The sequence below is a fragment of the Zonotrichia albicollis genome, chromosome 33 (genome assembly GCF_047830755.1).
Source record: "Zonotrichia albicollis isolate bZonAlb1 chromosome 33, bZonAlb1.hap1, whole genome shotgun sequence".
Lineage (NCBI taxonomy): Eukaryota > Metazoa > Chordata > Aves > Passeriformes > Passerellidae > Zonotrichia > Zonotrichia albicollis.
Genome location: NC_133851.1, coordinates 2,848,083 through 2,860,271, shown reverse-complemented (window position 1 = coordinate 2,860,271; position 12,189 = coordinate 2,848,083). Strand labels below are relative to the sequence as shown.

Sequence of the window (12,189 nt, the reverse complement as noted above, 5' to 3'; positions counted from 1 at the left end):
CCAAATGCTCTGATCCCAGCCTGGATCCCCACTTTGGAATCATCCCTGCCCCTGCCAGCTCCAGGTCAGCAGGAATGTGATGGTTCCTGGCAGGGCTCATTCCTGCTCTGGAATTGCACAGCTGGATATACATATATATTATATCATATAATATATATATGTACATTATATAATATATATATGTACACACACATATATGTTATATATACATATATAATATATATGTGTGTATATATATAATATATATAGTATATAATGTATATATAGTATATAGTATATAGTATATATACACGTGTATATATATTATATACCACATCTGTCAGGGAAATCCAGCCCCAATCCAAATGTTCTGATCCCCATTTTGGAATCATCCCTGTGTCCCCTCACCCCACTGAAGCAGCACAGAGCTCCCCAACCCTGACACAGAACAGGAATTTACATTCAAATGATGGACAATCTTCCTTTTTCTTTTTTTTTATTTAAAAACAACCCCCCCAAAATAAAATAAGACCAAAAAAAAAAAAAAATTCACCCCCTCCCTCCCCCCCCAGCAAAATAATAATTTGATTAAATAAAATGTGCAGTGAACATACCAATCAACACCTGTATGTGAGGTCCAACACAGTGCTTAAACAAAAAACCAGAGACACAGGGAGAAGGGGGGCGGGCATGGGCGTCACTCCAAAAAAAAAAATTAAAAAAAAAAACCAAAAGAAAAACCAAAAAAAAAAAAATCAACTTCTCGTCTCTTAATTATGTTCATATAAATATATCAAGGAAGGAGGGCGAGAGGAAGGGAGGGCGGGAGCAGAGGATGCCCAGGGCAGTGCCCACTGCGGGGCTCTATTGGGAGCTCGCCCTCTCCAGCACCCGCAGGTCGTAGTTCTTTTTGGCCACGCGCAGTTTGAAGCGGCTCAGGGAGTTGTTGAGGCGCAGGGAGGCGTTCTGGGCAGCCAGGGGGCTGGGGAACACGGCCACGATGGTGTATAAGGCAGCGAGGTCACCGTGCCGGCCGTTCTCCGCAGTCCCGCCGCTGCTGGTGCTGCTGTTGTTGTTGTCCCCGCCGCCTCCCCCGTCCCCGCGGCGCCCCTGAGTCTCTTTGAGCCACTGGATTTTGGCACCGGCCATGGCGAGCTGCGTGAAGAGCTTGTCGGCCTCTGTCCGTGTGATGCCCTCGGGCAGGTCGGTCACCTCCAGCACGCGGCCCAGCACTGCGGGGCACGGGCAGAGCGTCAGATCTGACCTTTCAAAACACCTCATCTGTTATCTACAGCCACACAATCGATTCTTTTAATCCAGTTATTCTTTTAAGCCCTCCAAAGCACCCTTACCTGCTCCCTGGAATGCCCCATCCCAATCCCCTCCCTGTGCCCACAATTCTGGTTTTCCTTCAGGAGATGTGGGCACAGGAACCCTGCCAAGCTACCCCCAGCAGGAATTTATTATTTTAAACCACCCAATGTATTCTTTTAAGCCAGAAGCTTCCTGTCCAAAGCACACTGGAATGCCCCATCCCCATCCCTTTCTGTGCCCACAATTCTGGTTTTCCTTCAGGAGATGTGGGTACTCCCACAGCCACTGGGCACAGGAACACTGCCAGGCTGCCCCCAGCAGGAATTCATTACTTTAAACCACCCAATCTATTCTTTTAAGGCACCCAATTTATTCTTTTAAGCCAGAAATTTCCCCTCCAAATTACCCCTACCTGCTCCCTGGAATGCCCCATCCCTTTCTGTGCCCATCATTCTGGTTTTCCTTCAGGAGATGTGGGCACAGGAGCAGTGCCAAGCTGCCCCCAGCTGGAATTTATTTTTTTAAGCCACCCAATCTATTATTTTTAAGACAGACAATCTATTATTTTAATCCAGTTATTCTTTTAAGCCCTCCAAATTACCCCTACCTGCTCTCTGGAATGCCCCAATCCACTCCATTGTGGGTGCCCACAATTCTGGTTTTCCTTCAGGAGATGTGGGTACTCCCACTCTCCTGGGCACAGGAACACTGCCAGGCTGCTCCCAGCAGGAATTTATTCTTTTAAACCACCCAATTTATTCTTTTAAGCCAGAAATTTCCCCTCCAAAGCACCCTGGAATGCCCCATCCCAATCCCCTCCTGTGCCCACAATGCTGATTTTGCTTCAGGAGGAGATGTGGGTGTTCCCACAGCCACCTGGGCACAGGAGCAGCGCCAAGCTGCCCCCAACTGGATTTTATCCTTTTAAGCCACCCAATCTACTCTTTTAAACCACCAGTCTATTCTTTTAAGCCATCCAATCTATTATTTTAATCCAGTTATTCTTTTCAGCCCTCCAAAACACCCTTACCTGCTCCCTGGAATGCCCCATTCCAATCCCTTCCTGTGCCCACAATTCTGGTTTTCCTTCAGGAGGGGATGTGGTTCCCAAATCCCTGTGCAGCTCCAGCCCCAGCCCTGTGGTTCCCAAATCCCTGTGCAGCTCCAGCCCCTCTGGTTCCCAAATCTCTGCAGCTCCAGCCCCTTTCTCTGGTTCCCAAATCCCTGTGCAGTTCCCAGCTCCAGCCCCTGTGGTTCCCAAATCCCTGTGCAGCTCCAGCCCCTTTCCTCTGGTTCCTAAATCCCTGTGCTGCTCCTGGCTCTGACCTCTGCCCTGTGGTACCCAAATCTCTTTGCAGCTCAGAGAGATCAACCCTTTCCTCTGGTTCCTAAATCTCTGTGCAGCCCCAGCCCCTGTGGCTCCCAAATCTCTGCAGCTCCAGCCCCTGCCCTGTGATTCCCAAATCCCTGTGCAGCTCCAGCCCCTTTCTCTGGTTCCTAAATCTCTGTGCAGCCCCAGCCCCTGTGGCTCCCAAATCTCTGCAGCTCCAGCCCCTCTGGTTCCCAAATCTCTGCAGCTCAGTCCCTTTCCTCTGGTTCCTAAATCCCTCTGCAGCTCCAGCCCCTTTCTCTGGTTCCCAAATCTCTGCAGCTCCAGCCCCTTTCCTCTGGTTCCCAAATCCCTCTGCAGTTCCCAGCCCTGTGGTTCCCAAATCCCTCTGCAGCTCCAGCCCCTTTCTCTGGTTCCCAAATCCCTCTGCAGCTCCAGCCCCCGTGGTTCCCAAATCCCTGTGCAGCTCCAGCCCCTTTCCTCTGGTTCCCAAATCCCTGAGCAGCTCCTGGCTGCAGCCCTGGGCTCAGTTGAGGATTCTTTGCTAATATTAACGTGGCACGTGGGGACCCTGCCAGGGCCGGGGGGGAGGCAGCGCTTAAAGGGCCCCTGTGAGCGGCAGCTGCTGCTGGGGACACTGAGGGGACACTGAGGGGACACCGGGGACAGGGCTGTGACACTGAGGGGACACTGGGGACAGGGCTGTGACACTGAGGGGACACCAGGGACACTGAGGGGACACCAGGGACAGGTCTGTGACACTGAGGGGACACCAGAGACAGGGCTGTGACACTGAGGGGACACCAGGGACACTGAGGGGACACCGGGGACAGGCCTGGGGACACTGAGGGGACACCGGGGACACTGAGGGGACACCGGGGACAGGGCTGTGACACTGAGGGGACACCGGGGACACTGAGGGGACACCAGGGACAGGTCTGTGACACTGAGGGGACACCAGGGACACTGAGGGGACACTGGGGACAGGCCTGGGGACACTGAGGTGACACTGGGACAGGGCTGTGACACTGAGGGGACACCAGGGACAGGGCTGTGACACTGAGGGGACACCAGGGACACCGAAGTGACACCGGGGACAGGCCTGTGACACTGAGAGGACACCAGGGACAGGCCTGTGACACTGAGGGGACACCAGGGACAAGTCTGTGACACTGAGGGGACACCGGGGACAGGTCAGTGACACTGAGGGGACACCAGGGACAGCCCTGGGGACACTGAGGGGACACCGGGGACACTGAGGGGACACCAGGGACACTGAGGGGACACCAGGGACAGGCTTGTGACACTGAGGGGGACACCAGGGACACTGAGGGGACACCAGGGACAGGTCTGTGACACTGAGGGAACACCAGAGACAGGGCTGTGACACTGAGGGGACACCGGGGACAGGGCTGTGACACTGAGGGGACACCAGAGACAGGCCTGGGGACACTGAGGGGACACCAGGGACGAGTCTGTGACACTGAGGGGACACCAGGGACAGGCCTGTGACACTGAGGGGGACACCAGGGACACTGAGGGGACACCAGGGACAGGCCTGTGACACTGAGGGGACACCAGGGACACTGAGGTGACACCAGGCACAGGCCTGAGGGCTCCAGAGGCTCCTGGCTCCAGCCCCTGTGGTTCCCAAATCCCTCTGCAGCCCCAGCCCCTTTGCTCCGGTCCCTCCCTTGCCCAGGACCACTGGAGACACCCTGGGCATGGACAGACGGGATCACTGGAACCTTCAGCCCTCAGAGCCACCCTGGGGGACCCCAAATCTCCAAAAATTTGGGATTTGAAGGTGCAGAACCCACGGGAAAGGGAAGCAGGGGTGGGAAGAGTGACTTGGGAATGAGATCTCAGAGTGTGACACTCACTTTGTGCTGAGAAAGAGGAAGAAAATTCCAGCTCTGCCAGCTCCACCTGCTCCATCATTTCCACCCTCCAAAACCAGCACAGGGACTGGGAGGAACCCCAAAACCAACACAGGGACTGGCAGGAACCCCAAAACCAACACAGGGACTGACAGGAACCCTCCAAAACCAGCACAGGGACTGACAGGAACCCCAAAACCAGCACAGGGACTGACAGGAACCCCAAAACCAGGACAGGGATTGGCAGGAACCCTCCAAAGCTCCAAAACCTGCACAGGGAATGGCAGGAACCCCAAAACCAGGACAGGGATTGGCAGGAACCCCAAAACCAGCACAGGGACTGACAGGAACCCTCCAAAACCAGCACAGGGACTGGCAGGAACCCCAAAACCAGGACAGGGATTGGCAGGAACCCCAAAACCAGCACAGGGACTGACAGGAACCCTCCAAAACCAGGACAGGGACTGGGAGGAACCCCAAAAGCAGCTCAGGGAATGGCAGGAACCCCAAAACCAACACAGGGACTGGCAGGAACCCTCCAAACCTCCAAAACCAACACAGGGACTGGCAGGAACCCTCCAAATCTCCCAAACCAGCTCAGGGACTGGCAGGAACCCCAAAACCTGCACAGGGACTGGGAGGAAACCCAAAACCAGCACAGGGACTGACAGGAACCCTCCAAAACCAGCCCAGGGAATGGCAGGAACCCCAAAACCAGGACAGGGAATGGCAGGAACCCCAAAAACAGCTCAGGGACTGGCAGGAACCCCAAAACCAGCCCAGAGAATGGCAGGAACCCTCCAAAACCAGCACAGGGACTGGCAGGAACCCCAAAACCAGCTCAGGGACTGGCAGGAACCCTCCAAACCTCCAAAACCAGCACAGGGACTGGCAGGAACCTCAAAACCAGCACAGGGACTGACAGGAACCCTCCAAAACCAGGACAGGGACTGACAGGAACCCTCCAAAACCAGCACAGGAACTGGCAGGAACCCCAAAACCAACACAGGGACTGGCAGGAACCCTCCAAACCTCCAAAACCAGCACAGGGACTGGGAGGATCCCCAAAACCAACACAGGGACTGACAGGAACCCTCCAAACCTCCAAAACCAGCACAGGGACTGGGAGGATCCCCAAAACCAGCACAGGGACTGGGAGGATCCCCAAAACCTGCACAGGGACTGGCAGGAACCCCCAAACCAGTACAGGGACTGGCAGGAACCCCAAAACCAGGACAGGGATTGGCAGGAACCCCAAAAGCAGGACAGGGAATGGCAGGAGCCCTCCAAAACCAGCCCAGGGCTCTGTGGGATGCTGGAAACGGCACCTGGAGTTTCCCACCCCCATTTTTGGGGACATCAGAGGACAAACAGAGGCTGGAGGGGTCACTTGCCTACGTCACTCGTGCCCAGGTCGGTGGACGCCGATTTCAGGGCCTGCCTCTTGCTCCTGTTGCCGTGCTTCATGCCAGCCTGGCCCTGCAAGGAGACAAATGTCCCCGTGTCACCTGGGGGCACGTGGTGGCCTCAGAGAGGGGCAGGGCAGGGCAGGGCAGGGCAGGGCTGTACCTGGTGTCCCGTGTAGCTGGGCTGGTTGTGCAGCAGAGGAGGGGGACACAGCGACAGGTTGTACTGCAGAGGTTGGCCCAGCAGCGAGTACCGCCCGTCACCTGCACCAGGAGAAAGTTTTGGGGAATATCACAGCATTCCTGACATTGTGACATTTCCCGGATCCCAGGAAATCTCACAGCATTCCCACCATTGTGATATTTCCCAGATCCCAGGAAATCTCACAGCATTCCTGACATTGTGACATTTCCCGGATCCCAGGAAATCTCACAGCATTCCCACCATTGTGATATTTCCCAGATCCCAGGAAATCTCTCATTGTGACATTTCCCAGATCCCAGGAATTCTCACAGAATTCCTGACATTGTGATATTTCCCGGATCCCAGGAAATCTCACAATATTCCTGACACTGTGGTATTTCCCAGATCCCAGGAAATCTCACAGCGTTCCTGTCATTGTGATATTTCCCAGATCTCAGGAAATCTCTCATTGTGATATTTCCCAGATCCCAGGAAATCTCACAGCATTCCCACCATTGTGATATTTCCTGGATCCCAGGAAATCTCACAGCATTCCTGACATTGTGACATTTCCCAGATCTCAGGAAATCTCACAGAATTCCTGACATTGAGATATTTCCCAGATCCCAGGAATTCTCACAGCATTCCCATCATTGTGGTATTTCCTGGATCTCAGGAAATCTCACAGCATTCCCGTCATTGTGATATTTCCTGGGAAAATCCTCTTTGCCCAGGATTGCTTCTCCTGAGAAGCCTCAGAGAAAAATGTGAATAATAATTATCTGATTGTTTCTCCTGTGTTTTGCTGCTCTGCAATGTGTTTGGAGATTGGTTACCAATAGGGGAATGTTTGATTGGTTTCATTTAGAATTGTTTTTAATTAATGACCAATCACCATCATGAGGAGCCAGAGTTTGTGTGGGGATCCCAGGAAATCTCACAGCATTCCCATCATTGTGATATTTCCTGGGAAAATCCTCTTTGTCCAGGATTGCTTCTCCTGGAAAGTTGAGAAGCATCACAGAAAAATGTAAATAATAATTATCTTTTTGCTGCTTTGGAACACAGTCTGGAGATTCTTTACCGATATGTTTGATTGGTTTCATGAGAATTGTTTTTAATTAATCACAAATCACCATCCAGCTGTGTCAGGACTCGGGAAGGAGTCACAGGTTTTTATTATCATTCTTTGTAACCTTCTGTGTGTATCCTTGCTCTATTCTTTAGTACAGTTTAGTATAGCATTCTATAATATAATGTAATATAATGTGATATACTGTAATATCATATCATATTGTATCACATCATATAAAATCATATCTCATATAATATACTATGATATACTATACAATAATATACAATAATATACTATACTACAATAACATAATATAACATAACATAATAAAATACCATACCATAATAATATCATATATCATATCTAATATCACATCATATAATAAATATAACACATTGACAGCAGTGCTATCCAATCACCATAAGCACAGGTACCTTTGGTTAAAACAATGTTTGCTTATTTCCAATACAATACCTGCTTGTAAACCTTAAAACACAATGCACAGAGCTCCATTATTAAGCTTTAACTTTCCTAATATCTTGCTGGATAAACTTTCTGCAGCTTAGGGAGTTATTCTAGACAAGTATTAATACACAGACTATATATATATTATATATTGCATATATATTATATACGTAATATATACGTAATATATATTTTATTTACGTATATATGTAAAGAAAAAATATATTTTTACGTATATATTACGTATGTATATAAATGTATGTATATTTTTACGTATATATTTACGTATATATTACGTATGTATATATACACGTAATGTACGTATATATATACATATACATACGTATATACATTAAGTATGTATGTATATATACGTAATGTATATATATATTTTATATCTACATAATATCTAGAAGCTATGTAGATAAATATATAATTATATATTTATCTATATATTATATATCTAAAATATATAAGATAGATAAAAGATATATTATATAATATCTATTTCTAATATATAAATATAAATATATAAACTATATATAATGCTATATATAATATATACATAATATATAATATATATATAAAATATATAATATAGATAATATAGATAATATATAAATAGAATATATATTATATCTATACATATAATATATAAAGAGAATAATAGAGGATGCCTCTCCTATTATTTTATTTGCCTTTGCTTTTCTACAGTTTAAATATAAAAGATATATTATATAGAAGATATATTATATAATATCTATTTCTAATATATAAATATAAATATACAAACTATATATATAACATATATATATAAAATATATAATATATAACACATATAATATATAATATATAATATATAATATATAATATATAATATATAATATATAATATATATAAAAATATATATTATATCTATACATATAATATATAAAGAGAATAACAGAGGACGCCTCTCCTATTATTTTATTTGCCTTTGCTTTTCTACAGTTTAAACACTTTTCCTGCTGACCAATCCCATGGCTGCTGCTTAGCTCTGCTCAGGTTCTGCTGTATCTCAGTGCTGCCTTTTGCAGCTTTCCCAGACCCTCTGGATGTGCAGATTCCCAGAGCTCACCTTGTGCAGGGCCCATGGGCCTGGGGGGGAACTGCGCGAGCACGGGCAGCGGGCTCAGCCCCGGGCACACGCTGCCCAGGCTGCTGACGGGCGACGGCGTCGGCGACTGCGTGGGGGACGTGATGGGGCTGCTCAGCTGGGTGCTGGCCTGGCATGGAGGGGACAGGGTCAGAGAGCCCCGGGCTGGGGACAGCTCACACACCCAGCCTGGGGCACAACCGACACGAAAAACAACCTCCTTTCTCACAATATATAATTCGATTCAATTCAATTCAATCAATTCAATTCAATTCAATCAATTCAATTCAATTCAATCCATTTCAAATCAATTCAATTCAATCCAATCCAATTCAATTCAATTCAATTCAATCCAATTCAATCCAATCCATTTCAATCCAATTCAATCCAATCCATTTCAATTCAATTAAATTCAATTATTCAATTCAATTCAATTCAATTCAATTCAATCCAATTCAATCCATTTCAATCCAATACATTTCAATTCAATCCAATTCAATTCAATTCAACCCAATCCAATCCATTTCAATTCAATCCATTTCAATTCAATTCAATTCAATTCAATCCAATCCAATCCAATCCAATCCAATCCAATCCAATCCAATCCAATCCAATCCAATCCAATCCAATCCATTTAAATTCAATTCAATCCAATCCAATTCAATTCAATTCAATAATGTTCCAGATTGCAAGGCAAGATGTGTTCTATTACCATTTTGCTAATAGAATACCAAAACTTGGCAGTTTTGCAGTTTTCCTTATCTATTCCACTTTCACTCCTCCCTCAGGAGGGGACATCTGATAACAGCTATGGGATGTCACTGCATGGCTGATAAGAACTGCAGCATCCCATTGGGAGATGTGAGCCCAGAGGGAGGAGCCAGGCATTGCTACCTGGATGTAATCTGAGATTTCAAACATTCCTACCTGGATATAATCTGAGATTTAAATCATTCCTATCTGGATAGAATTTGAGATTTCAAGCATTCCTACCTGGATAGAATCTGAGATTTCAAACATTCCTACATGCCCACCCTGGGTCACAACTGACACAAAATAAAAACCTCCTTTCTCTCACAATATACCATTCACCTCCCTCCAAGGAGATAAACTGAAGCTTAAAATAAACAATCTACATTTCCTATACTTTCATTCCTCTACATTCACTCACTTTAATTTCTCATTCCCTCTCACACACAAAAAGACAACAAGAAGGTACCTTTTACTTTAAAATCTCACGTTAAAATCTCAGATGTTATTGGCCATTTCAAGGTGCTCTGGGATCCCACACTCCTGAGTCTCTTGAGTTTGCTACTCTCAGCCTAGAACCTTTAAACCTTTGTGCCCGTTGAGTTTTCTACTCCCAGCCTAGCAGCTTCTAAGCCTGGCTGCTCTTGAATTTGCTACTCTCAGCTCAGCAGCTCTTGAGTTTGCTACTCGGCCTAGCAGCTTCTAAGCCTGGCTGCTCTTGAGTTTGCTACTCTCAGCCTTGCATCCTTTAAGCCTGGCTGCTCTTGAGTTTTCTACTCCCAGCCTAGCAGCTTCTAAGCTTAGGTGCTCTTGAGTTTGCTACTCTCAGCTCAGCAGGTTTAAGCCTGCGTGCTCTTGAGTTTGCTACTCGTCCTAGCAGCTTCTAAACCTCAGTGCTCTTGAGTTTGTTACTTGGCCCAGCAGCTTTTAAGCCTCACTGTTCTTGAGTTTGCTACTCTCAGCCCAGAACCTTTAAACCTAGGTGCTCTTGAATTTCTTACTCTCAGCCTAGCACCTTCTAAGCCTAGATGTTCTTGAGTTTGCTACTCTCAGCCTAGGTGCCCTTGAGTTTTCTACTCCCAGCCTGGCAGCTTCTAAGCCTAGGTGCTCTTGAGTTTGCTACTCTCAGCTCAGCAGGTTTAAGCCTGTGTGGTCTTGAGTTTGCTACTCAGCCTAGCAGCTTCTAAACCTCAGTGCTCTTGAGTTTGTTACTCTCAGCCTTGCATCCTTTAAAGCCTGGCTGCTTTTGAGTTTGCTACTCTCAGCTTAGCAGCTCTTGAGTTTGCTACTCAGCCTAGCAGCTTCTAAGCCTGGTTGCTCTTGAGTTTGCTACTCTCAGCTTAGCGGCTCTTGAGTTTGCTACTCGGCCTAGGAACTTGCAAACCTCAGTGCTCTTGAGTTTGCTACTCTCAGCCTTGCATCTTTTAAGCCTGGCTGCTCTTGAGTTTTCTACTCCCAGCCTAGCAGCTTCTAAGCCTAGGTGCTCTTGAGTTTGCTACTCTCAGCCCAGAACCTTTAAACCTAAGTGCTCTTGAATTTCCTGCTCTCAGCCTAGCACCTTCTAAGCCTAGATGTTCTTGAATTTGCTACTCAGCCTAGGTGCCCTTGAGTTTGCTATTCTCAGCCTAGCAGGTTTAAACCTGGCTGCTCTTGAGATTGCTAATCTCATTTTAGAAGCTTCTAAACTCTTGAGTTTGCTACTCTCATCTTAGCAGCTCTTGAGTTTGCTACTCAGCCTAGCAGCTTCTAAGCCTGGCTGCTCTTGAGTTTGCTACTTGGCCCAGCAGCTTTTAAGCCTCAGTGTTCTTGAGTTTGCTGCTCTCAGCCCAGAACCTTTAAACCTAGGTGCTCTTGAATTTCCTACTCTCAGCCTAGCACCTTCTAAGCCTAGGTGCTCTTGAATTTCCTACTCTCAGCCTAGGTGCCCTTGAGTTTGCTATTCTCAGCCTAGCAGGTTTAAACCTGGCTGCTCTTGAGATTGCTAATCTCATTTTAGGAGCTTCTAAACTCTCGAGTTTGCTACTCTCAGCCTGGAACCTTTAAACCTAGGTGCTCTTGAGTTTGCTACTCTCAGCTTAGCAGCTCTTGAGTTTGCTACTCAGCCTAGCAAGCTACTAAGCCTGGCTGCTCTTGAGTTTGCTACTCCCAGCCTAGCAGCTTCTAAGCCTAGGTGCTCTTGAATTTGCTACTCTCAGCTCAGCAGGTTTAAGCCTGCGCGCTCTTGAGTTTGCTACTCGGCCTAGCAGCTTCTAAGCCTGGCTGCTCTTGAGTTTGCTACTCTCAGCTTAGCGGCTCTTGAGTTTGCTACTCGGCCTAGGAACTTGCAAACCTCAGTGCTCTTGAGTTTGCTACTCTCAGCCTTGCATCTTTTAAGCCTGGCTGCTTTTGAGTTTGCTACTCTCAGTTTAGCAGCTCATGAGTTTGCTACTCAGCCTAGCAGCTTCTAAGCCTGGCTGCTCTTGAGTTTGCTACTCTCAGCCTTGCATCCTTTAAGCCTGGCTGCTCTTGAGTTTGATACTCTCAGCTTAGTGGCTCTTGAGTTTGCTACTCTCAGCTTAGCAGCTCTTGAGTTTGCTACTCAGCCTAGCAAGCTACTAAGCCTGGCTGCTCTTGAGTTTTCTACTCCCATCCTAGCAGCTTCTAATCCTAGGTGCTCTTGAGTTTGTTACTC

The 12,189-nt window shown here is 47.1% G+C and overlaps 1 protein-coding gene across 4 annotated transcripts in view; it reads right to left on the bottom strand.

Moving 5' to 3' along the window:
* Positions 1-525: 525 nt before the first annotated feature.
* Positions 526-12,189, bottom strand: part of R3HDM2 (R3H domain containing 2) — a 98,305-nt gene continuing 86,641 nt past the window's right edge. For all 4 annotated transcript variants that reach the window (XM_074530547.1, XM_074530549.1, XM_074530550.1 and 1 more), the window contains 4 exons: positions 8,751-8,898; positions 6,073-6,173; positions 5,898-5,982; positions 526-1,211 (listed from right to left, as the gene is read on the bottom strand). In XM_074530547.1, coding sequence (XP_074386648.1) covers positions 844-1,211; positions 5,898-5,982; positions 6,073-6,173; positions 8,751-8,898 — 702 coding nt within the window. In that variant the 3' untranslated portion in view covers positions 526-843. The remainder of the gene's footprint in view (positions 1,212-5,897; positions 5,983-6,072; positions 6,174-8,750; positions 8,899-12,189) is intronic.